Genomic DNA, 26,985 nt, shown 5'->3' on the forward strand with positions numbered 1-26,985 from the left:
TTACTAGCATCACTAGTCACGGTAACATCACAAGTATTTTCCTGCACAAGAAATCACTTAATTATTTCAAATCTTTAGCATTTCATAACACACGATTAGCATATATCCTAAAAGAGGAATATGTAAATTTGGCAACCAAAATCGCAACAAATACTTCAGTCACGCACACAGTATTCACAATGAAACAGGGTTTGTCACCACTTTGCCGCCAAAACAAAGACAAAAGAACTTGCATACTTGCATCGAAGTCTGATCATGACGAACAAAGACAACAACTCCGCAAGATATACCACTTAACAGGTGGCTATTTTTCCAGTACTGGAAGCACACACTGCGTTCTGCGTGTGAAAACTCTAAATATTCTTGAACGAGGGACAGGAAAGGGTTATAGATGATTAATGAGTAATCTGAAAATAGTATTATGAGAATTCAAGCTGTAATGGCATTCCTTGTGTATCCTTTTGAACACTTCATACACTTAGATTTAAAAATCAACAAAAAATCGTAATTTGTGGTGTATGATTCGTAAAGGCGTAATTACGATGGGTAATTCGTAATTATTATGACTGAATCGTAATAGTTGGCATCTCTGCCATTTAAGCAAGCATTGGCAGAGTACACACAAGAAAAAGAAATGGGTTTGAAATGGGAGTTACTGTGGTTCATAGTGCGTGATTATGTTTTTGAGTGGGTGCCTGAATGTGACTGTAGGGTTTCTTCAAAGATCATGGGTGTGTGAGTAAGAATGAGATGACTGAAAGTTTATTTTAAAATGTGATTGATGTTGTGGTGATCAGGATATGTGGTTATAGACGGTACCGGGTTAGGTTGTTTGGAGTGTCTGGTAGGTGTCCTGTGCTGTGTATGGTAGTAGAAACAGATGACCGAAGCGATACTAAGTACCAAGCTGATAGTACAGCTCTGACGTACATCAACTGAAGTAATGTAGGGCAGAGAACGTTGACTGAGGTACCATCTTGTTGGATGGACAGACATTATGATGTGAGTACAATGCCGTTATTATGTGAAGTCAGCTATAAAACAAGAACTCCAGCAAACAATATTTTTATTTTTCCACCTCGTCGAGAAAATCGGAAAATTATTCACAAATACCCTGAGAGCCTTAATATTCCAAAACGATTATGTAGCAACTGGCTTTTGAAACAAGGGATGGAAATTACAAAGGTTGGAACTTAAATAGTGGCAAATAATTATTTACAACAGATACAAAAGAGTTACATGTTAGCAACCTTTATTGCCCTTCAACGTAGTCACCAGCGTTGTGTATAACCCGTTGCCCAGCGATGTGGAAGTCGTCGTATACCTTTAGCAGAGCCTGTTCTGTTGATGGTGAGAATGGGGTGGTCTACTGCCTGTCGAATCTCTGCAACAGTTTTGAAGCGAATGCTCACGAATCGTTCGGTTTCGATCACTGTCCAGTAACGCGGCAAGAGCATGCACTTCTTCACTGACATTCGTAGGACGACCTCCCCGATGAATGTCCGCCACAGCTTGCCGACAATTGTTGAAGGCTTTTACCCAACGTGCCACTGTTCTGTAAGGAAATGCAGATTCCCCGCCAGCCTCTTGAAGACCTTGATGACACTCGTGCTGTACGACCTCTGGTACATTCAGTCTTTATCCAACTCCGTTGTTCCTGTTTGGAAAACAGAGTGAAGTTACGTTAGACAGCTAGCTCAAAAGTGACTGTGTTTCTCTCGCTTGTGCGCACGCAGGTGATGTGGGAAGGGCGAGTCCATTTGCTCTGAGGTAAGGTAGGTATTTAACCAACACGTGCTATCAGCGACAATATTAGATTCCGTTGCATAGCGTCTCCACAGCAGTGTTGCTACTATTTAAGTTCCAACCATCGTATTACAGGGTGTCCACCAAATCCAGATTTTCAAATTCCCTGACATTTCCCTGTTTTCCAGACATAAAAACAAGTTTTTCCCTGACATAAAATGACAAAAAACAAAATTATAAAGGAAGTATCAGTAATATTAAAATACATTTTTTAAAAAGCAATTAATGTGCATATTAAATTTCAAAACTTGGAAGTTTAATTTAGTCTAATTAAATTCACTTTAAGTTTTTTTAAAAAAATGTACTACCATTACTGCTTCAGCGAAGAAATTTCTTCATAGCCACCAATGACTGTCGAGCTTCTGCCTTCACCCTCCACTTCTTTTCTTCTAATTCTTTCAGCAACAAAGCGGCCTTTCTCTTATTATTATTATTATTTGCAAAGAATCTTCTACTTCCAATGCTTCACATTTCTCCTTTAGATTTTGAACATACAAAGCATGAGCACTCCTTGCAGCATGGAGCATGTTCTTATTAATGGAGACCTTTTCAGTTCCACCAGAGTTTGGGATAGCATCATCTATTATTCTTTGTGCTACAAGGGATACTTGTAGCATGTTCTTGACTATAATTTCTTTATTAAAAGTAAAACCACGTTCAAGTGAAGCATTTTCATGAATCAATATTAGTATCATTTTGAGAAATGAAGCCCACTTTACTGTTTTCAAATTTACTGTTGGAAAAACAGTGAAGCCAAAAGCGATCTAACCTCTCGTCTTTAGAAGTCAAACAATTCACTTCTTCTTTCAAAGTATCATTCTCACAAACAGAAGTGAACCCCCTATGTACATGATCGGCTTCATTACCCGAGATCCATTTGTTTTCAACAAAGGCATTTAAAGCTATCCTTAGCAGCCTGTTGCTTACAGGCTTCTTGGCTACACTTAGATCGAAACAAGAAATTAATTTAGTCAGTTTATATGCCAGCGGTGACCTTTCCAGTAACTTCTGGCATAAAGCTACCATTCCTCTTAGACAATCTGTGCGAAACACTAACATATCTCTATCATTTAATCCAGGAGTGCCATGAAGTGCTGCTTTAGCAGCAGAACCTATGTCAATTTTAGGTGCAGGCAGAAGATTTTCTTTACTGTCTAAATTCGTTTTAGGACATTTTCTGAAGACTGCAGCAACTCAGACTTAACAAACCTTGTCATGACATTTATCATCAATAAAAGATTCATAAAGGAGTGGTGCAAATGGAAGATCTGTCTGAAACTTTTAAGGATTTCTTTTACTGCCATTTTATATGAATTGTGCACAGATGCAAGCCACAAGATCCAATGTTCAACAAAATAGGAGCATCTAGATCATCATTTAATAAATTACCAAAATTCTGAAGGAACTTTTTATTAACATTTGGACCATCCATTGAAATTTGTAAGTTTTTTTAGATAGAGTCCTTGCTGTGCTTGCAAAAAAACCATTTAACAAATCTGAGGAGGTAGTGAGACCAAGAAACATGGAATCAAAATAAGAAGTGCATACTTCATTAGTATCAGGATTGAAACTATGAACTGCAGGATCCATTTGATCCATCTGAGAAACTTTATTCAGTGACTCGTCAAACCCAACGGTGAAATGTGTGCACTTACTCAAGAACTTGTTTATGGAAATAGCTAAACCATGAGTGATTCTATACGCAACTTTTGTTCTGTGCAGCTGAACTTTCGGAGTTGTTTCAGAGTCTGGAAACATTACTGGAAACAAACGTACACTAGCTTCACTGGCACATAAAGAATGGTGTTGCATGACAGTATGCATGCACCATATAATCTCAGCTTTGGTTACTTGCTCTCTTGAAAGATAATTCTGTAGACAACCTTCTTTAATGGAAGAAGAAGTGGAGTCATATGTGATAAAGTTTGTTGTGGTAGCTGTGGCAGGCAGAGGGCAACTTGTGCGCGGCCAGGTATTCTCTACTGAGTTTGTCTCTTGTTACTTCACTGTTCGAATGTTCCTTTTTAAAGTAACTTGAAAGGGATGATGAGAACTGGCTGAACTTGACACTACTGGCATGATCTTTCCTGCCATGTGACTTTTTAATGCCTGGTTCCCCATGTTGCTAACAGTAAATGATGTTTTACATATTATGCAGATTACAATATTATGCAATATGTGAAAATTTGTCTTGAGGCATAGATTTCAACCATGTTCTGAAAGTACCATCAAGCAGCCACCTTTCATTAAACAAAGTTTTCCTTGGCTTTGATGAAGATATTGTTAGCTGAAAAAAGAAGATAAGGATATTGTAAAAATCTTTTAAATAGTCCTAAATTCCGCACAGCATTCTTCTAAATTGACAGTTCGTAAAACCTGTGAGCATTGCCTTATCTATGCTGCCAGCAATCTACTGCTTCAGTAACAGCTGATGCAATATAACTGCTGCACACAGCCCTCGTAAAATGTAATACCGTACTACAAAAATCACACGCGAATCACAAGTGAAAACAAATTTGCAAATCCTTCTAAGATAGTGCATGCACTTCCTAACAATATCCGACACAAACAAGAATAGGTATATGGCTGATCGAGACCACGGTGCCAATTTTTGCCGAGTCACATTCTTGCCACTTGGCTTTCATGAACTATACTGAGGTATGATACATAGACTAACTATATACTAACCAACACACGGGTGTAAATACAATTCCATCTACAATGAACACTATTAAACCTATACCACACACACAGAGTGAGGTAGTTTAATCGCATGGTGATGTAGACAATACAATTGTCAGCTAGGTTTCGAAATTGCACTCAACCGATATAAATCGATATGAATGGCAGCTTGGGATTGGCTGGATCAAGACCAAATACATCCAAACATACTTCACAAACTCAAAATCTCTTAACCAACAAACAACCTTCATCCTTTTTTTTTTACGTCGCACCGACACAGATAGGTCTTATGGCGACGATGGGACAGGAAAGTCCTAGGAATGGGAAGGAAGCAGCTGTGGTCTTAATTAAGGTACAGCCCCTGCATTTGCCTGGAGTGAAAATGAGAAAAAACGGAAAACCATCTTCAGGGCTGCCAACAGTGGGATTCAAACCCACTATCTCCTGAATGCGAGCTCACAGCTGCGCGCTCCTAACCGTACGGCCAACTTGCCCGGTAACCTTCATCTCACAATGTGATGTCACTATTTTAAATCTTGTTCTGTATTCACAAAATTACACATGATATTACAAGCTACTAGTTGTGCCTCAAAACTTCCGAACCCCTCACATGAAAGATAGGTTGGAAACTCAACGCGGCGCAGCCCAAATGGTGTTGCGATGCACTACACATTTACATAAGGCTTACCTACGTCAGCGCATTTAATAATAATGATCATGAGCACTCGAATGAGTATTAAGTTTAACAGAATTTCACACTTTTCTGCATTCAGTCAGTGTTTTGTGTCTGTTTTTACATTTTACAAGGTAAATAACTATCACACAAGTCATTACATAGTAAACAAACACAGTCATCCGTTGGGTTGTGGAATTTTGTCTATATGCATATATTGTTGTGGAAGCCATGCATTTAAGAGATTAGAAAAACTGAGAACACAATATAGGCCAAATTCATCAAGCTCACCATTCCTCAACAACACAGAATATTCAATAGTAAGCAGATCAAAACATTGAAAATTCAATCAATCTATCATATAGCTATTGATATTATTGGTTACTTCACATTCGAGATCACACTTTATTAACTTTTCATTATGATTTATTCCTGGCATAAAAGACATGCCCTAGAGTAATGTTATAAAAACTGAAAAATGTGTTTATATTACATGGATCTGGCAGAAGAATGAATTTCCAGAATTTTTCCTGAATTCCCTGACATTTCCAGGTTTTCCAGTTATTTATCAAATTCCCTGACATTTCCCTGTTTCTCAGGTTTTCCATATGGGTGGACACCCTGTATTATTATTTTTGCTATTGGTTAATGTCACACAAAAAGATTTTCAGCAATGCAAAGAAGGCAAATGGCTAGGACCAGGAAGGTAGTGGCTGTGGCTTTAATTAAAGTACTGTTGCATGAATTTACCGGCATACAGCATGTACAGTACAATTAATTCCACGATACAAATAACTTAGGAAAAGTAATTCATTAAGGATTTAAGAAGTGGGTGATGTCTTGATGAGTATCCTAATTTTAAAACCAATACATACTGCCTTATAAAAATGTTGCTATAAAATATCAGATAGGATCACAGCTTGTGGCACGATCAGCAAAGTGGTTCGTTGAGGATTTTCCACCCAGGTGGCCAAGGTTCCAATATGAAGGGATTTCAGGCAGGAATTTTCACCTGAAAAATCAGTATGTTAGGCCAGGTACACGGCCTTACACTTTAAATGAGCCAGGGTCACAACAGTAACCTGATATAACTGGATAATCTCAAGAAGATTGTAACTGACAAGTGTGGGAACCAGAGTAATGGAGTTCCCTCTACCGTGTTCTCTCAGAGTAACCACATTGAAAGTTTTAGGTAGGGAAGAATGGCGGAGTATGGTTCATCGGCTAGAGGGCTGAATATTATGATAGTCACGACGCCTCAGTCTTGAGGCAAAACGAAGAAGAAGAAATTGATGCCATTAAGATGTTCAATACATTCGAGTTGATTTCAGTATGAACTAACATACAGGGACAGCTGGGAAAACAGACTACTGTGAAATCCACTACATCTACAACCCATTGCTAAACATTCAAGCGCTTCTGTTCATATCTGGATGCTTTGTAAGGGAACTCGTACATATGCTTTTAAGAATGTATTTAAGCAAACACATTTCTAAAACGCTGTTTGGGTCATCAGTCCATAGACAGGTTTGATACAGCCCTCCATGCCACCCTATCCTATGCTAACCTTTTCATGTCAACATAACTACTACATCTACTCTTAATCTGTTTGTCATATTCATGCCTTGGACTACGCATACCGTTCATAACACTTATACTTCCCTAAAAAACTAACTTAAGTCCTAGGTGTCTTCAGATGGGTCCTATCAACCTATCTCTTATTCTGGTCAAATTTCACAACATTGTTCTCCTCTCACCAATTCAATTCAGTATCTCTTCATTCGTGATTTGATCCAACCATCTCGCCTTGAACATTCTTCTGCAACACCACATCAAAAGCTGCTATTCTCTTTATTTCAGTGCTAACTACTAACCTTGTTTCACTTCCATACAATGCCACACTCCAGACAAATCTTCAAAAACATCCAATTCCTATATCAATCTTTGATTTACTTAAGAAAGGTCTTCCTTGCTTGTGCTAGTTTGAGATTTGTGTCCTAACACCTGCCTTTATTAGTTCCACTAAAGTAACAATATTAATTTATTTCCTTTAATACTCCATTTCCTAATCTAGTATTTCAAGCATCACCCAATTTCCTTCAACTGCACTCCATTACTTTTGTTTTGGATTTATTTATTTGTCTTGTGCACTCCTTATCCAAGACTGGGTCTTCCATTTCATCAGCATCAACAGCCTCTTGTTTTTCCAGAACATTATTTTCTACTTTCCCTTTATACATACATTATGATTATGGAAGAATATAATGTAATAAATAGTAAAATCTAGAATTTGACTAGTTCCAGTATTCATTTTTTAACATCCTTTCAATTGTTATGGACTTAATGTCAGAGAGCCTGGAATCTTGTCCTAAAAGGGAATTATGTAATATATCAGCATATCGACTGACAGGGTTCATTTACTCAGTGAAGTGCTCTAAAATATCAACTGATTGCCTCGGGATTTCAACGTCACAACTTCTAACATAAATAGATTGCATTTCAAAGAACCACATCCTGCAACCGATTTGCAGGAAGATGTCCACAACTCCTGCACTGTCCTCAATGCATAAAACACAGAATGAAACAGACAACAATATACCTTCTGCTTCCAGATTTGTGGTCTGACCAAACTTGATATGGTTTGACATGGGATACCTGTGCAACCTCATGATGGTGCGTGTGGTCTATACCGATTTAAATGACTCAAAGCTTACAGGTACAAACTATGAAACAGTCTATGGCTGCAAACATCAGGGGAACACACTTCACTTTGTAAGCCATGTCCTAAAGATTGCAGGTGAAGTGACATTTTGCATCTGTTGGTTTGTTCATAATTCTTGCCCAAACCCTGTGGGAGGACCATTTATTAAGTTTTGAAAGCTTCTGTATATGATCCCCATGTCTAACTTAAAATGTCTACAATAATAAACACTGCACTAAAATGAACACCTGCACGTGATAAATGAGAAACCACCTCAATAAAAAAGAGTAATGTTTATCAATAGCATGCCCAAGTTTACAAAAAAAAAAAAAAAAAGTTAGATGTTAATAAACTTTACCTAGAAGTTAACATTCATTTTGTTACGTGACAGGTAGCCAACAATCTTTAACAGTAATATACTGGTAGCGAACAAACAGAGGTTTAGTATTTGTTCACAGACTTCATATTTAAAACACATCACTGTATGTAGTAAATTATAAAAATGATTTAATTCTAATATGGTATTAGAGAATTTGTACATTACAGCAGTAAGTAAATATATTACCTTAGCTGCAAAGAGAGGTACCATGTGTAAAAAGAAGGAGTGGGGAGGCTGACAATCAGGCATTACAAAATGTCTTTACTTATGGGGGAGGGGGAAAGAGCCCAAATGGAGAGAACATGTTTCTACACTTGTCAAAACCTACCTTTTAGTAACACTAACAGCATTAGGGAACACTTTGAATGAAACAAATACAATCTCTTATAAAGGAAACAAAATGTAGCAAAATGGACTGATCATGGCAGTTTATTAGTTAGCTATTGCTCTCTTAAATCCAATCTTGCACACAACCCATGTTGCACTAACAACTCTACACACAAATAAGAGCAGTTGCTTGGAAATATCACCCATGTTTTGTCTAAACTAGTTAACCTGAATTAAGTAGCACTGTGCAGAAATTCCAAGCAACTAACCCTCAATGCAGGAGCACCAAACACACAAGATAAAGCAACCACTAGGTCTTAGTCAACACTGATCATGTCCATCCACAATAAATATTAAATGCACCACCAAATGTACCAGGAAACAAAACCAAATGGACAGACATTCATACAGAGAAATTAAATCAAACAAATTCAGCTTTTAACAATGTAAATATCTGCATATTTTTTTAAAAAAGGGCTCAACATATAAGTACAAAAGACCCACATGACTTTTTCTTGCAAGAAATCTATTAAATAAGAAAAATGCAGGGGAAAAATCTCTGGAAATATTAACTATAGAGAGGCAAAGATGCTCCACCATTCCAGGTACTAACATTATCATCACATGGCTATAGAGTGGAACCCTTGAGAAAATGCAGGTCCAACATTCTTCACACACAGCATTCACTAACGACACGCTCAGAAGGAAGTTCATCACGTCAAGAAAACAAAATATTTTAATACAAAATGAAAACAAGCTGACAAAATTTATGTCCAAACCTAAAATTTTCTGAACAGAAACTTACACTCATATGGAAAAATAAGACATTAATATCCGTGAATTTGTGGCACACTAGATATCTTTCGAGATATAAATGCTTACACACCCAGGCCCAGACTCGCTTGTACAGTATATTTCAAGGACAGGTAACCAAACTTACATTAAAATTACAATCGTAGAGTACTTCTTCAAATGAAGACAGATATCCCAAAGTTAACTTTTGAACACAATTAAAAGAGTCATCGATTCTTGCATTGTGAAGTGTTCTGTCCATTGGGCCCCAGTTTGTAAAACAATATTTAAAATGATGAATCTGACATCGAGTTGCCAAGGGTTATGCTTCTCCTTCTACTTCGATTGCCGTCTCATTCACAATAGCTTTCTCAGCCTTCTTCTTTTTCTTCTTTGCTGTCTTTGGATTGGCCGACGTGCTCAATAAAGACTAGAAAGAAAAAAGAAAGATTTGACACCACTAGCAACTAAACTATGTCAGTAATCACAAACATAATATAAAAAAAATCTCTATCAAGTGAAATCTGTCTAATAATAATAATAATAATAATAATAATAATAATAATAATAATAATAATAATTTAATAACACAATTGAAATAAAATAATAATAATAATGAATAACCAATGCAACATGAATAAAATAATCAAATATGAATGAAATAAAATACTTAATCACCTCACGCTTGGGCGTCAATTGTAATCTAATTCAAAATATATGAATAAATAGCCGAATAAATTACTAAAATAAATTTTAAAAAATAATTAATCAAAATGTCCATAGTATGAGTGCTCGAGTTCACCAGGAAGGATCCATCAAATTTGAATAAAGCATGATAATTCTCCTTCCCAGGAAGTGTACATTAAGCTGCATACCGGTACATCTGCTTCAGGCCTTACATCATCATCTGAAAGTGATTAAATAGGCAGGAACTGCACCTAGGTTCATCAATAATTCCACTGATTCTAAAATAACTAACTATATTCTGAATAATATCTGTGCATGAGCACCTCACCAACACATCAAAATATACATAAAATACTCACAAAATACTGCTGGAAGACTCCATATTTACAATAAAAACAGCAGGAAACCAAAAGCGAGGACCAAGCTACTATTTGCAGTCATCCCGATGAAAGTTCATTACAAAGCACATACATGCAGATGTGTATCTCTGTGTATTAACACAACTTGCAAATTCTTATAATTGGCACTTGTTATAACACACAGATAATGTACCTTTATAATTCTGTGTACACTGATTCTAACACTTGGTTTAATGATACATTCACTCGAGCAACACATGCTTGTTGTTCCAGAACATTAATTATGGAAGGTCTGAATACAGCACCCCATAGCTCTCATCAACATATAAGACACCAAGCTGCCACAAGTGATGAAATACCAAGTGCCTAAGCTCTCCACAGAGTTTGTAGGTCAGTACCACACACCATATTCCACAAACATAAGACCAAGTTCCACAAAAGTTACATCTCCTCTCTTCCGCTGTTTTTTCACATGCCTATATACACCTCAGCTTCCCCTTAGTCTTAGCTGCGATCCAACCTGTTATCCTACAAGAAGACCAATGACTAACCAACTGTATCATCACCTCATTGGAGAGGGCCGTATCTGAATGTGCTACCCCCCAGAAATCACAAGACTTTTAATGGTTTTTGAAATTGTTTCAATGTTACGGAAAGCAATAACTGCAAATAAATTTTGAATATTTAGAAATATTACACTTTCCTTTACACATAAATGAGTTTTAACTATTATAGTGACAGGTAGCCAATCTATTGGCCATGCGAGCTGCTGCTAAAAATGCAGAGGGCCAATCTGTAGGCCACGTTTTCCTATCATATGTTATCTTCAATTCCTGCCACACAATGGCAGCATAAGTAATATCGCCAGAAAGATTGAAGCTTTTACTCTCTGGAAATACCGATAACATGCAATACCGATATCAGTGAAGCTTTATAAAAGCTTTCCTTCGATGCATTGTAAGTTTCACGTGTGGCAGCCCTGCATTCTGCCGCTTTGTGTCGCTTGCTCATTTGATTATATGTTTATTTACTTCCAATAGTGTAAGGATGAATAAGTACATGAAAGATGATTAAAATACGCAATGTTTTAACATTAAGAAATTCATTAGAGAATAATTCATCAGCTGACAAGCGTTCGAATTAAAGAAGTTATGCACGCGCATAATTTTTTAAAAATTCGTAATTTTCATAAAGAACTATCAAGAATTGTGTATAATAGTTTTTAATTCAAAATTAGCTGAATATTCTCACAAAGGTATCATTACCCATGATAAAAATACACTATAAATGCAAAGGTTGAATTTTTAAATTTAAATTTTTCAAAAGAATAACAATATCTTACACTTTAAAATGAAGATAATAAAACTCATCTCAATATCTGTCACACTCTTATGTTCCCTATTCACCTTTGTGCCATGAAAAAAACCAACCAGGAATTTACCTCTAAAAATGTAAGAACAACATTTTTCCTTAGTGTGTGCATATTCATTAAAATTGTCTTGGCATTCTTAGTGCAACCACTACATTACAGTCTGGCATCAACATTATACTGCACCAATTTTGAAATATTAATGTATGAAGTTCTATTAACGAAAAAAAAAATCTGACTCAGCTATGGATGCGCTAGCGTAATTTGACAAATAATGATGACTTCTTCTTCTACAGATCGGTGGGGTTGTGTGGGCGAACTGAGTCACACATGTCGATTTGGTCCTGTTTAAGAGCCAGATGCCCTTCCTGACACCAATCGTATGTGGAGGGATATAATGACTACCTTTCTCTACGCTCCTTCAGCAGCATGAAACAACATGCCCAGTTTCTATGGCAGCATCTCCAACATATCAAGGCCGATGAGTCTTTTACTTCAGTCTAATACTGAAAGGAAATAATTTCCCAGCAACTAACTACACCTTTTCTAACTTTCAAGTAAATAAGGAGGGAGAGTGAATGGTAAAACTAATCTGGGGACTGTATCTGAGAGAATATAATAAATCAATGCATATGGACTCATGACTTCACGCACTGTAAGACTCGAACAATACCAAAATTTTGTACAGAAAAGAGGAATCGTCAATGTGCCAAAAATTGGCCAACAGAAATATCCTACATGCTTAAGTACTACCTGATTAATTGCAATTCAACCCCAACTCTTGAGTATAGGAAGGGAAGTCTTATGGCGATTATGTGATAAGACTGGGAAAGAACAATAGTGGCCTTAACTGAAGCACAGTTTGCCTGATGTAAAAAAAAGAAGGGGTAACCACGAAAACAATCTTCAAGGCTGCTGACAACGGGGTTTGAAACCACTACTTCCCAAACAAAAGCTAACAGCTACACACCTCAAACCGTGTAGCCAACTTGCTTGATGGAATGACACTAGTGCATAATCAACAACATAGCTATACAGCCAGTTGTTACCAGAAAGACATCCTTGTGAAACATTGAAAAGTAACAAACAATGAATCATTCAAAAATCATAATTTACCCAGATTAAGCGACTGGTCACGATGTTACTGGAAATGAGTAAGGGTTAGGACTAGGGCTAGGATTTCAATAACTTTGAATCTTTTTTTTTCTGTAAGCCTAATTTATCAATGAGTTATATATAAATTGCCTCAGAGTAAAAAAGGTGTTCAACTAACCAAATTTGTTAGATAATTTTTTTGCTAATTTTGTGGGACAGGGCATTTTTATACATTTTAAAATATTTAGCTGATGTGAAAATGGGGTAACATTTCCAATCTTTACATTTCATTTCTTTGTTTGCTTGGTTCTTAATACTAATTAAAATTATACTTTGGTTTCAGGAAACTACGAAAACTTCTTCTATGGACGGACAATGAACTTGCCCAAACAGTTAATAGTTCGAAGAAACCCTTACACTTCAAGTAGCAAGCAAGTAGCTGCATTCCTTAGTAGATGGGCCACAACCAGTTACCAGCTCATTGGTTTGTGAATGTTTTCTGAATAGTGGGTGCAGAACAGGAGTTTCTTTTTAATTTTTACACGGTATAAAGAAATGTGATGTGTATTTCATGGTGCTTAAAGTAAAGCATGGAGCATAAACAATTTTGTTTCACGTTATGGTGATAAAGTCTCCATGGATGGGAATATACTTTTCTGCAAGTTCTACAAAGTAAGAGTGGCAGCCGAAAAGAAGTTTACTACAGACACCATGTGAAGAGAGAAACACACATTCAACGTCTACAGCTGATTGAAGGTAAAAAAGACAGCACAACTGTTACTTAACGAAGCTTGCTCTTCTGTTTTGCCTTACTTTGAAGACCTCTGTTACGGTAAGTGTTCATTTAAGCAGATGTTCAGTTACACAAAGTGAATAATCTGACGTTACGCGCCTCCCTAGACAAATATACCTTCACCAGACTCTTCAACATTAATGAAAAATTTTGTGAGTAGATGCTACCAAAGAACAATGCAGGAAAATTAGGCAAAACATTCAGGAAAAAAATGGTGGTATTTATGATGAAAGTCTGACTCACTAAGCCATTATGTGGCAAATGATATGGTAGGCACTATGGAAGAAGATGGTTCAGGAGAACAATTCTTAATCAACTGTGAACAGTTAGAAAAAGTAAATTTTTCAACAAATAGCTAAGTATTTTACAGGTTTTTGGGTTTAATATGCCCCAGTGGCCTTCAACATGACAGTGTACTCTTGTTATTAACCAATGCTACACCATATCTGCTAAAAGTTGCCGATTCTCTTCAAGCCTTTACTCGAAGACAGAGCATGTAATGTGCCTAGGACACACTTTACACCGTGTTGCGGAGTCAGTTTCCTGAAGTTGACCGACTAAGAGGAGGTATCAAGAAAGTCTTCTTGAAGGTGTTGTCTTGAGTTGCAACATTCAAGCCTGAGGCCCCTGTTCCCAATTGTGACATAAAGGTGGTGGAAAAGATCATTTGACATGTTTGATAATAGTGATGCGGCTTCAATCAAACTTCTTTCTGACAATGATCTTGCAGATAAACTTTCGTATATAGAATATCAGATTCCTCTCTAGTGCTTGCTTAGGAACAACTGGAGTTAAATTAGTGGAGCAGAGAGATTTGGTGGAAAAACAGTGGCAGGTTACTTAGAAAATATGAATGGGAATATGGGGAAGTAAATAGCAAAGAAACACGATTGTTTTGAACAAATATAAAGGGTTTATTTACTACACTGTCTTCAATTACAGATGTTTCATCAGGTGAAAAATTTACTCTTGGAGAACTACCAGGAGACTTACAAGGGAAGTATCAGGGAAGACAGGCCGAAACCCATTTTGAAACCTTTTTGATAATTGTACTGTAAGAGGATAGTGTGTGGATAATTGGCCTCCGGTTTTAACTGTAAGGAATCCTGGTAAGCAAGCATGATGGGTGGCACAGCTGGACAGGAAGGAAGCGGCCGTGGTCCTAAGGTACAGCCCCAGCATTTGCCTGGTGTGAAAATGGGAAACAACGGAAAACCATCTTCAGGGCTGCCGACAATGGGGTTCGAACCTAGTATCTTCCGGATGTAAACTCACAGCTGTGTGCCCCTACCCACACGGTCAACTCACCCGGTATCAGCAACTTCAGCATGCTCGAGAAACTTATCCCTAATTGGCCATTTGTTGACAATGTACTCGCATGTTTTTGTATACAACAGTCTCACATCGGAATAAAAGTTTTTCAATGTAGTTTCATCTAGAGAAACTGTCCTTATGTAAGCCCTTGTGTTTGCCCCAACGACCAACTCACTGTCACTTTCCTGTAACTTGGCAGAACTAAATTTCACATCAAGGAAATTAGTATCGGACTCTGGAACAGAGGATGCTCTCACAAAGCAAACAATAAGGTTACTGAAAAAAAAAAAAATTAATTTAACTTTGAATGAAGTTTATGAATAAGTGGTGTCTCCTGTTGGAGGAATACATTTAAGGAGTTGAAAAGGGGAAGAACTGAGCTGAGAAACAAAACTTAAAGCTTAGTAGATGGATTTTCAAATTGTTCCTTAACTTTCAGAAATTTTGAGCTGGCCTCGCCAGAATCTGATTCACAGGAGCATTTTTAAACGGTTCCACTGTTCTAAGACCCTTGATACATATTGTAGAAGAGATAACCACCTGGTAGAAACATATTTCAAAATTTTGTGAGGCTTTTCACCAAAGACTTCCTGGTATACCTTTAAAGCAGTTTGCCTCTTTGAACTCTTCAGCAAATAGTAATAAACATCAATTAAAAACGGTTCAATATTAACATTTACAAGAGCACTGCACTCCTTTTGAGCAGCCAAGTGCACAAGATGACCAGCACAGCCTTGCACACAAATATTACGATTTTCTTTGCAAATGAAGGAGTTCACACCTTTGGAACCACTAATCATAGTACTTGCATTATCACATGCAAAACCTACGCAGTTATCCTACGGAATCCCCCTCTTCTTCAGTTCATCATCCAAAATATTGAATATTCCTTTGCCTGTATTGTCGTTGGATTTCTGAATTGTAAGAATTATCGTTGAAATTTGCGTAGACTCCTCATTGAAAAGCGTCACAACTAATGGGTACAGCTTTTTGTCATTCTTATCGTTACTGCCGTCTGTTGCCAGGGCAAAGGGCTGGGACTTCATTAACTCTGTTACCTTTCCCTCAACTGTAGAAACCAAAGTTTTAACTAGCGCTCTTGTTCTGTTCTTGCACAACCGTACTTCGAAGCTATCTTCGAATCGGGAAACATTGAACAAACGTCCCGCATGGCCACTGCAGGCTAAAGGCAAGTTGTGTTCAACAAGAAAAGTTGTAAACAACAACAACGACAACAACAACAATAACAACCGCTTTTGTTACTGAGCTTTCATCTTCTGAGGATTTAGCAAAAATGGTTAAATTCTTGTGTGTCCCTCAGCTTAATTGTATCCGTATGAATTTTGCTAGCCACGTGTTTGACAGTCGTCTCCCCTTCCATTCGCAACTGAAAAATTGCGGCTACACATACTACAAAACACGTGTGAAGGAGATTTTGAGGAATGCAGTAAACAGGGCCATTCTTTCGAGTATTCCTCCCTAAATTTTTGAACAATTTTTGGTTTCTTACTAGTCACTGTAACTTCACCAACGTATTTTCCTGCACAAAAAATCACTTCATTGTTTATTTCAAACTGTTCGCATTTCATAACACGCAATTAGCATATATCCTAGAACAGAAATATATGTAAATTTGGCAACCAAAACTGCAATAAATACTTCAACAGTCACGCACACAGTATTCACAATGAAACAGTTTGCCACCACTTTGCCGTCAAAACAAAGACAAAAGAACTCAGGTACTTGCAATGAAGTCTGATCATGTAACAAAGACAACAACTCAGCAAGATATACCATTTCACAGGTGGCCGTTTCTCAGATACTGGAAGCACACACTGCGTTCGGCGCGTGAAAACTCTAAATATTCTTAAACGAGGGACAGTAAAGGGTACGGTATAAATGATTACTGAGAAATCCGAAAAGAATATTCTGAGAATTCAAGCTGGAATGGCATCCTGGTGTATCTTTTAGAGCACTTCATACACTTGATCGTAATTTGTGGTGTGTCACTCGTAAAGGCGTAATTATGATGGGTAATTCGTAATTATTACGATTGAATCATAATACTTGACATCTCTGCATGATGATGAATACCCTTCTTTTTTAAAATATAATCCTTTGTAATTTGGTTACCGTTATGCTGTTTGTAGAAAGTTTATGGAAGTCTTGTCCTGCATAAATTAGGCCTAAATTGACTTTTAAAGGTTATGTTGAACTCGAGAATATGGTTTACAATGTAGTATCAATTCTGGTAAGTTCTCAAATGCATTATATTCAATTCTGCCTGTCACTAATCATAACCAATTTATTCACATGTGACACCAACTGTGATCACAAGTTGTAACTGATGGCCCTTCCACACCACGAAGCCTGGGTGTCGTGGGCAAATGCACTCTGGAATACGCCGCTCACCAGGTCTGTCATACACGTGTAAGTGCATCACTTGCATACAGACAGAATCTACTCTCGTCACTGAAGGCAACAGAACGCCATTCCCCTCTCCAGTAGACCCTTTCATGATACCAGAGTAGGCATGCTTGGCAGTGTCGTGGTGTCAGTGGTAGCTTGGCCAGAAGCAAATGTGATTGCAAACCTGCTGCAAGTAGACGGTTCCCAACGGTTCTTGGCGACACAGCAGGTTCAACATGTGACGAGATTTCGTTCCTGGATGATGTTCTGTCGGTCACTGCTGCTCACACAATGCGTTGATCTTGATGTGCGCCTGTACTACGCGGACATCCATAGCCTGGTCTATGGGTGTGGCAATGTTCCACAGACCACCGATACATTGTGCCAAGATGTGCAAGCAATCCGTCGTACGTCCTCTCCAGCTACCCACAGGCCCACAATGCGAACCCATTCAAATGGCTGCAGCTGTTCAACAGGAACGTGCCGGCCCCGTGGTGTAGGGGTAGCGCGTCTGCCTCTTACCCGGAGACGGTGGGTTTGATTCCCTGCCAGGTCAGGGATCTTTACCTGGACCTGAGGGCTGGTTCGAGGTCTACTCAGCCTATGTGATTAGAATTGAGGAGCTATCCGACGGAGAGATAGAGGCTCTGGTCTAGAAAGCCAAGAATAACGGCCGACAGGATTCGTCGGGTTGACTACATGACACCTCGTAATCTGCAGGCCTTCGGGCTGAGCAGCGGTCGCTTGGTAGGCCAAGGTCCTTCAAGGGCTGTAGTGCCATTGGGAGGGGGGTTTGGGTTCAATAAGAACACGCACTTATTGGCGGGGCATAGTTGTACCCTAGAATGAATGTTTCAAACACTGTTCACCTCTAACCTCAGCACAATTATTGCCTGCAGAGTCAAAACAGAGTGCACAAGGATCGCAACTGCACATGTAAGAGGCCCCTCCCCAAGCAGCACACACATCTAATTTTGATTCGGTCTACAACTAACCCTCAAGAAAAAATAAAAAAATAAAGAGGGGACCAATGGCTGCAAGACCCTTTTAACCGACTTCTACGATTTTCTGGGTCAAATGTGGCTCCTGGTGAAATACAGTAAAACCTCATTAAGATGTTTCTGCACAGGACAAGGAAAATGAATGTGATAAGCGAGAAAACTCGCTAGATTTTTTCCGATACGAGGGCATTTTACGCCATGTATCCGCAAGTACAATGCAAACTGTATGAGAAAAAGAGTATTGAAAGATGTGAAAAACACGAGAACAACTTTTCCGCATGGGCTTATAAAAACAATAAATATAAAAACATTTGCACGGGGCCCATAAAAACATTATTGTAGAGCAGACTTTTTCTAAAACAAATATTAGCAGAAGCCTTTTATATTATTTTCTTGTCACACTCTTAGGCAATGAATTGGAGGTTACACTCGATCACGTGCGATTGTGACAGAATGACTGACTGCCATTTTGAATCTGACAAAACTTCAACCGACCTGAGTGATCGAGTCAAAACTTGAAGGTGTGAGCCTCAACATTCACAGCTCAAGCTGTCCCTGCACGCTTAAGGATGTAGATGCCAGTCCCCTTTCTGACAGATTTTAATTTAGTCTTCATCAGTAAGGAATTTCACGTCTTTTCCCGTATCCATAACTAGACTATGACACGACAACTTTGCACCATGCTGGTCAACTTCCCATGATTATGTTCCTAATCCAGATGTAGGTTATCACGTGACAAATATTCGCTACCATTCACTGTACCACTCAGCACAAAATAAATTTTTAACTTCTGAATGGAAGGCGAATACAAGCACAAACAGGCTCACTGTGTTATTCAGCTATCTCACTGCAAATCAGCAAGTAAAACTGAGCATTCCTGTGAAGTTCAGGAATTTAAGGCTTTTTCCCATTATCACGCAACTGTGGCGAGGGCTCTTACCCGAGTTGGAAATCACGTTCCTTCCACAAGGGGTGACATATCATTTTTCAGGGTGATCAGCGAGGTATTTTTATATAGATGTAATACGATGAGAATTGGGACATCAAATTTACGTTGTACTAAGCGGGAAAATATTAATGAGGAATGCACTAACGAAGTTTCACTGTATACCACACTGATAATTTAGAGGTCCTTCGTGTAAGAACCTAGATGGTCATGGCTTCAAGAAGTGATGTCAGGGGTTGGTACTCTGTAATAAGCCTAATTATGATTCACAAATATGGTAGTGCTGCCACATGTGCGCTCAATTCTGTCAACTCTGTAGGAGATAATGTAGGTATGGGGCATGATCACCCAGGTTTTAGCCACAGACAAGAACAATGTCAATACTCTTGTCTGCTACTGGCAAACAGGAATGAGTTCGCTGGAAAATTTATAATGTTCAATAGTGGAGCATTTATATTGGTATTATAAATTTACTCATTCGGGACAAATATTTCAGGTTCCCTATGTGAATCAATATTTATATCATCTGATGGCCAAACAGGTATCAATTTTTGGTAAGGAGAAGTCTCTCATAGTGTATTGGCACTGCCGGTGGCTCCAAGTAGCCTACGCAGTGGCCTCCTTGGTATGCACTAGCCATACGTCTTGGTGGGTGTGTTAAGTACCAACTGATGAGCCCAATTTAGCACATGGGGGCAAAACGCTGGCAACCTGGAATGAATTAGCTGGAAAATTTATAATGTCCAATAATGGACCATTTATATTGGTATGCAGCTTCTTACTGTAGACAGAAGTTAAAAAAGCAACCGCTCTGAATGCCTCTCTTTCTGAACGAAATGGTGGTGGCTGTCACTACTAAATTCCTTGGAACTTTCAAAATGATTGTTAGATGTGATTTTTATTTTAGTTGGTGACTTAGGATTTCAAGTAATTTATTATTTACTTTGTAAAATAAGATTGGTTCTTAATGTTCTCATCGCTAAACCTCGACCTCTTGAGGTAAAGTACATCTTTGCATTTAATGAAAATGCACTCTACAGACACACCTAAAGTAATACCTGGGTTTAATTTTAAGGGGAGTATAAATGACCATTTTGTTGAAAAAAAAAAAAAAAAAAAAGCAATTTTTTTAATTTTTATGCCAAAACATTATTTGTAATTTGCTGATTAATTTGATGTATGATTTATTACATTTGCTTGATTAGAAGTACATTTAATTAGTTGCACAGGGCATTTTCAGGAATTCATGAACCATTTTTTAGTAAACAATATCTCAAGAACCATAAGGTCTAGAAGGCTGTGGTTTGATTTAAATTCTAGTGGAAACCTTGCTGCATAAGTTGGTGGAACTGGCATAACACTTGTGTTTATTGTTTACATTATGCACGCGATATTCCTGGTATACTGTGCATATTTTTCCAATTCTTTGTGCTGTTGTGCTAGTGTGTTAATGATCTTGAGTACATTTGATCATGACTAGAGCAAAAGATGTCGTCTGCTAGACAATGCAATCAATTAACTATCAGAATACTAAGGTCAAGTGATCGGAAGCAATGAAAATAACCTGGATGAAATGAAAAAGGCTGTGTTGGCAACTTTTTTCCATAAAACATCAACAGATGACAAGCCAATCCACAACCACTGTTCTGGCAAGTGGTGTAAATACAAAGAAGGTGAAGGAGCTAACTGTAGATAAGTTTAACCAAAATAACCTGAGGCTGTTATGTTGGCTCTAACTCCTAATATAGAGATTTGGCAAATCCAGATCTACTGAAGAAATGTCTGACAAGGAAAACACAAGAGTCATTCAACAATGTAGTGTGCACAAGAGTACCAAAAATGTATTTGTGGGGTACAATACATTGATTCTGTCACCACACTTAATGATGGAAATACTGGTAGACTGAAATTCTTGGAGGAGCTGGGTGTGAAGACTGGTTGGAATACACGAGCCATACTGAAGGAACTGGACAAGGAGCAAGTCGAGAAGGCAGAGCTACAGGCCCAAAAATTGTCCAAGGAGGCAAGATCTTTGAGGAAGAAGATACACTTGGACAATGTAGGAGATATTGAAGACTACAATGCCGGCGATTTTTTACTGTTGCTTGCACTGAAAAGTGACTTACACTTTGAATTAATTTTTAATTGCAATTTCTGAGAAACTGTATATTTTTCAGACAAATGACCCGTTATCTCCAGGTCTATAGAAGATAGACTTGACTTTTTCACTATTCATGTATAATACCCTTGTAATACCACACCTCTAGAATGGTAGAGATAGCTTGTATATTTGAAGAAAAATTCACAAACATTTGAAAAAAAGATATAAAAATATAACCAAAAAAAATTTCTGTCCCAACTCCTAGAACATGCACTTCAATGAAACTAGAGAAGTATATAAAGCATAATGTGCAAAAGTTTCATTATGTTTCATAAAGTAGTTCTTGAGAAAACGGGCCATGAAATTAGCAAATATGATGACGATGATGTTTGTTGTTTAAAGGGGCCAAACATTGAGGTCATCGGCCCTTAATGGTACGAAATGAGACGAAATGAAATGACAAAAGTCCAAAATCCTCCACCGACCAGAATTCAAAGCGCGAGGACGAAAATGAATGGATGGATATGAATTTAAAACGATCAGTGGATCTGATGAACAGTGCCTCATGCACAAAAGCTGGCACAAAACAATAGTATTACTGACAAAGGGACTGCTTCTATAGCACGATGCTGAATCGATTGTGCTTATAGTCGAAACGGGTCCAAAATCCAGGTCATCAGCCCCTCATAATGGTATTTATTGCTAGGAAAGTAGAACCATGCTGTATGTCATGTTGCGGTACTAATCAAAGGGAGCGGAGATTCGCGGTATTCCACACGATACTATTCACAGGTAGTGTAATGCGCACATGTAACACAGACCTATGGTGTTTCGCACATTGTGGCGCTATTTACAGGCAACTCAAACCTATGGCGTTCCTCACATAAGTAGACTAACCTCAGGGACTCTTACTATCCCGTGAATTCCTCACACAGTGGGAATTGAGCACAGGTAAGGCAGAACCATGGTGTCGCTCATATAGCCCTTTTAGTCGCCTCTTATGACAAGCAGGGGATACCGTGGGTGTATTCTTCATCTGCGTCTCCCACCCACAGGGGGGTTTTGTGTTTGGTCCGCGAGAGGTATTTTATTTCCCTCAAGTCCGCCGGCAAGCCGGTTATGACCCCCCCCCCCCCCCCGTGTGCCACCTGGGACGCGCCACATGGGAGTATCACCTCTCCCCCTGCTACGCCAGCGTAGTAGCTTCGAGGTTTAGCAAATTTAACATTAGCGGGATAGGCCATTCATACTCCCCTTAAGAACATACCCAGCAGTGATGGATATTGTAGGGTAAGTTCAATGTCTTTGAAAATACAGTACTGGAGAGGTATGAAAGTACCTCATCCAGCATTGGTGAAGCAACTAGTGCTGCTGTAGCAGAACTGAAAAAGCTATATTCATTATGACTGACGTGTCAAATCAAGTCATGAAAAGGATCACACAATAGGACAGACAACGACAGGTCAGTATAGGAAGAGAAATATAGAAAGAGAATAAAAAGACAAGGGCAAACTCCATAACTTTATACACTGCCATTTTCAAACAAATAGGATTTCTCCTCATCAATCATTGCGAGGTCAACTGAACAGATCTTGTCTTGATGCAGAAAGTGCAGCAAAAGAAGAAAGCCAGATAAATACAGGAAATAGGAAGTGTAGCATAAGATAAAGATTAATGAAGGTTGTTAAAAAAGATGAACACACAACAAACCACCATGTAATTTCTTGTAAATAATGCAGAAATGCAACAGGTAGCCTATTCATAGTCAAGTACACTCAGTTCTTCTTATGAGACATCCCCTCCCAAAGTGTAAATAGTAGTGAAATAATACATACAAAATATATTCTTGACTACACAAACTTGCTCACCTTAAGTTCAGGATCACTGACTTCATATTCTGAAACGTACAGCTCTGACTCGAAAGGCAAACCGGTGATTTTATGGGGTCCATTTGGCATTAGGAGAACAGTAAATTTGAAGTGGGCTACATATTCACCTAAAAGAAGAAAAAAAAACAGAACAATTTTTAATCAGTAATCAGTATCCATGATAAGACACTTTCTCTGTAAGCACATCCACAAGATTCATAGCTTATTTTGTAATTCAAATCGATGGATATACACCCTTTGTCAGAAACGTTCCAGGACAAGTGTTGTATTTCTGAGGTTGCAATGCAAACAACAGAACAAATGTTGGTTTTATGTTACTTGGTATGAGTACGTACTGAGATGGCCTTGGCCATGTTTCCATGCACAAGCACTAGGTGGCAGGGCTGTGCTTAGCAACACTGTTTTGTTTAGTGACTGACACAATGGATGTTGATTGTGAACAAGAGGGAACATTAAGTTTTGCGTTAAGCTCAGGAAAACCCCTTGTGAAAAGTGAGCAATGTTTACACGAGCATTACAGACTATGAATCTAATTGTTGAATCCGTAATGACGGTTGAACTTCTTACCTTACAGAATTGTACAAAAAAAACTATTGTAATCATCCTGGTCAATTTTTTTTTTACGTCCAATTAAGATAAAAGTTTACACACAAAACACATTTCGACCTGGCATTGGGTCATCCTTAATAACGTATGATGTATTAAAAACATAGGAGAGACACAAAATGATATGTTAGATAAGTTTTTTAGAAAGCATGATGAAAGTTAAAAACTGTGAAATGTTGATTGTTAAAACAGTCTTGAGCTGGAAGTCTTTCTGTTTCAATGCTTTTGTTATCTTTTGGTGTGGATGCTTCTGCAGTCGAGAGCTGGACTCCATAATCAAGAGAACATGGGTGATAGAAGCGGGCCACATAACACTAAAATCAGATGGTTCAACTTCAATAATGCTTATGTACATCAGCCCGTGTTGGAACACAAAACCTAAGCCAAGTTGATCCACAAGAAGACAGTCGTGTAACTATGTGTGTGATTATCAGAAGAGAATAATTTGAATCATGACGTGTGTCGTAAGATTTTACGCGATGATTTAGGGAAATGGAAACTGAATGCAAAACTTGTCCCGCACACCCTAACAGACGACTGGAAAGAGGAAAGGTGAAGAATTTCTGCAGGACTACTGGATAGAGCCAGACGTGATCCCACACTTTCAACAAAGATTGCTCTTGGGGATGAAAGTTGGTGTTACTAGTATGACCCCACATGAAGCGTCAAAGTGCAGAATGGCAGAGTCCTGGATCACCAGCCTCGAAAAAAGCCAAATCCCAACCTTCGAGAACAAAGACAATCGCATTCTTTGACAGGAAAGGGTTAGCTCACCACGAGTACGTTCCACCAGGTGAAGTAGTGAACCAATCTCTTCACATCGAAGTCTTGAAAACTTTTTTGACAAGCAATTAGAGATAGCTGCCCTGATTTGTGGCATATAATTTACAAAGTTCATTCCACCTATTCAATACTGTACAATAATTGCAATGTCTATAAATACATTACAATATGTTATCAAGGGACTAGTTTCGACCCTATGTGGGTCATCATCAGCCTAACCAAGATACACTTTTGGATTTGCCGATGTCCTAAAACAAAATTACGCTGTGGAAATAAAAATTAAAAGAGTGAACTGTGTATGTGATGCGATAATGTACAAATAACACGGTGGAGTGATGAAATATTGATAGATAAAATAATGTTGTACTGATCAATGACAAAATTTTCAGGTTTTATATCAATTACACAGACTGTACGAATAGTAACACATGATTTTTTACAATGATGATTAAAATATGCCCTTGTTTAGTGAATCCTCTAAAATTGTACATTGAAAGTGTACCGGGAGGTACACCCCAAAGCAGCGCATTCAAATTCAGCGCCTAAATGAACTTCTCTATTGGTAAAACAGTGAAACTGGAACTACAACGCGGAACTTTAATCAGAAGATGTCACCACTAAAATATTGAGTGATTTTGTTATTGTGAAGCTTCCTAAACGGACTGAATTTCTTGTAGTTTTCTTTGCTATACATCAAGAAGTTTGGACATTCTACCATAGATGACACCACTAAAAAACTATGATCATGCACCCTGGTGCAAAGTGAAAGAACTTAAAAGAAGTTTTGTATTTCTAGGTTTTTGTAACTGATTGATGTTCATTTATTTTTGGGTTGGCAATATTTCCTTTTTATTTCTGCCAGTTTTGAATCTAGCCAATCACTCATTTCTGTAGTTAATTTTCCACCTATCACAGGCTTCTTGTTCGATTCTGAGTGTAACTTTGAAATTGACCAATTAAATTGAGAGGGTGTGGCCGGTTTAGTCTTGAATGATCTCGAATCTTCCCTGAGGGTTTATAAACTGTGGCTTTTCACATTTCTTGGCCAATTGATCATCATCTTTCTGATTGTGAGCGTTAAGCAGGAGGCGGGCGGCCTCTTTCGTCAGCAGCTAGAACATCTACAAGGAAATGGCCACATAAGTTTATTCTTTCTTGCTACCTCCGCAGTTTAATCCCAGGGAAAGGTCCGAATCATTTACTATGTAACCTACTTTTCTAAACTGTAACTTCTCCTTTAACTTCATTAAATCTTTAATTAAAAACTAGGGATAGAGAGTGATGTACCCTCTCGAGTTCCCTTTCATCTTGGTTTGAGGTGACTACGTTTTCCCAACCTTTCGTTTCTGCAATGTATTAAAGTTATTTCCATCCTTGCCACCTCAAGTAGTTTGGGAATAGCCCCTGCTTCATCGGCCGAGAGCCCTATAGGTTTTAATATTTCATTATCTGGGAGTGCTGTGTACGCCTCCACTCAGTTTGTGTTTGGGCCGTTTATATAACCTGTTCTTTTTCCTCAAGGCCCTGTAGGTTGGGTACTAGATACCCCTGTATAACATTATCTTTCAATTTGTAAGTTGTGCCTTGATGGGCGAGTGATTGTAATTTTCTGATATTGCCTTGAATAGGCTAGAAGATACTGAGAGCCTGTTTGCTCTTTTTCAAAGCTTTGTAAGATTAACGAACGCCTCTGGGAGGCTAGAAATTGTAATTGAGGGAGCATGTGCTCTTGAATTAAGGGGATTTCTGCCCTTAGATAAATGATTCCTTAGTGTGAATTAAAGTTTTGGTAAACTGAATCAGGTATCGCTGACATTGTAAAATAGGGGCTTGAAGCCCAAAATTGTTAATGTTCTGAATCTCAGATTTTCCTAGTCTTGTTGCAAGATTACCTTGGACCTGATGTATTGTTGTGTTCACTTAGTGCAAAATATTGTTAAGTTTGTTTTTGGAAAAGAAATATAACCTTTTAAAGTTTTAACTCAACTTTGCTATTGTAGATAGACCCATTCACCCCGACACCTTCTTTCACCTCTGTGTTCCACAGATACCCCGGAACAAAAATTATAAAATGCCAGTTTAATGCAAAGTCCAGATACTTCTATATTCCAAGTGCATCTTCAGGTAGAGAACTGAATGTTGAACATTGGCGCAGAGGGTGTCTGTCTTGCTTAAGGGGGGATGTCAATGAGAATGGTTGAAAATTTTAATTTTTTGACAATGCTGTTTTTTTTTAATATTTGGGATGTTGTTTTCATCTTGTGAAAGTTTCA

At 38.2% G+C, this 26,985-nt stretch overlaps 1 protein-coding gene across 1 annotated transcript in view; it reads right to left on the reverse strand.

Annotated features, from left to right (window-relative positions):
- Nucleotides 1-8,343: 8,343 nt before the first annotated feature.
- LOC136858031 (proliferation-associated protein 2G4) overlaps nt 8,344-26,985 on the reverse strand; it is a 164,825-nt gene continuing 146,183 nt past the window's right edge. Inside the window, exons 7-8 of the mRNA XM_067137246.2 lie at nt 23,303-23,430; nt 8,344-9,790 (exon numbers count right to left, since the gene is read on the reverse strand). Of these exons, the coding sequence (XP_066993347.2) occupies nt 9,683-9,790; nt 23,303-23,430 (236 nt within the window). The 3' untranslated portion in view covers nt 8,344-9,682. The remainder of the gene's footprint in view (nt 9,791-23,302; nt 23,431-26,985) is intronic.

This window comes from Anabrus simplex, chromosome 1 (genome assembly GCF_040414725.1).
Source record: "Anabrus simplex isolate iqAnaSimp1 chromosome 1, ASM4041472v1, whole genome shotgun sequence".
NCBI classification, from domain to species: domain Eukaryota; kingdom Metazoa; phylum Arthropoda; class Insecta; order Orthoptera; family Tettigoniidae; genus Anabrus; species Anabrus simplex.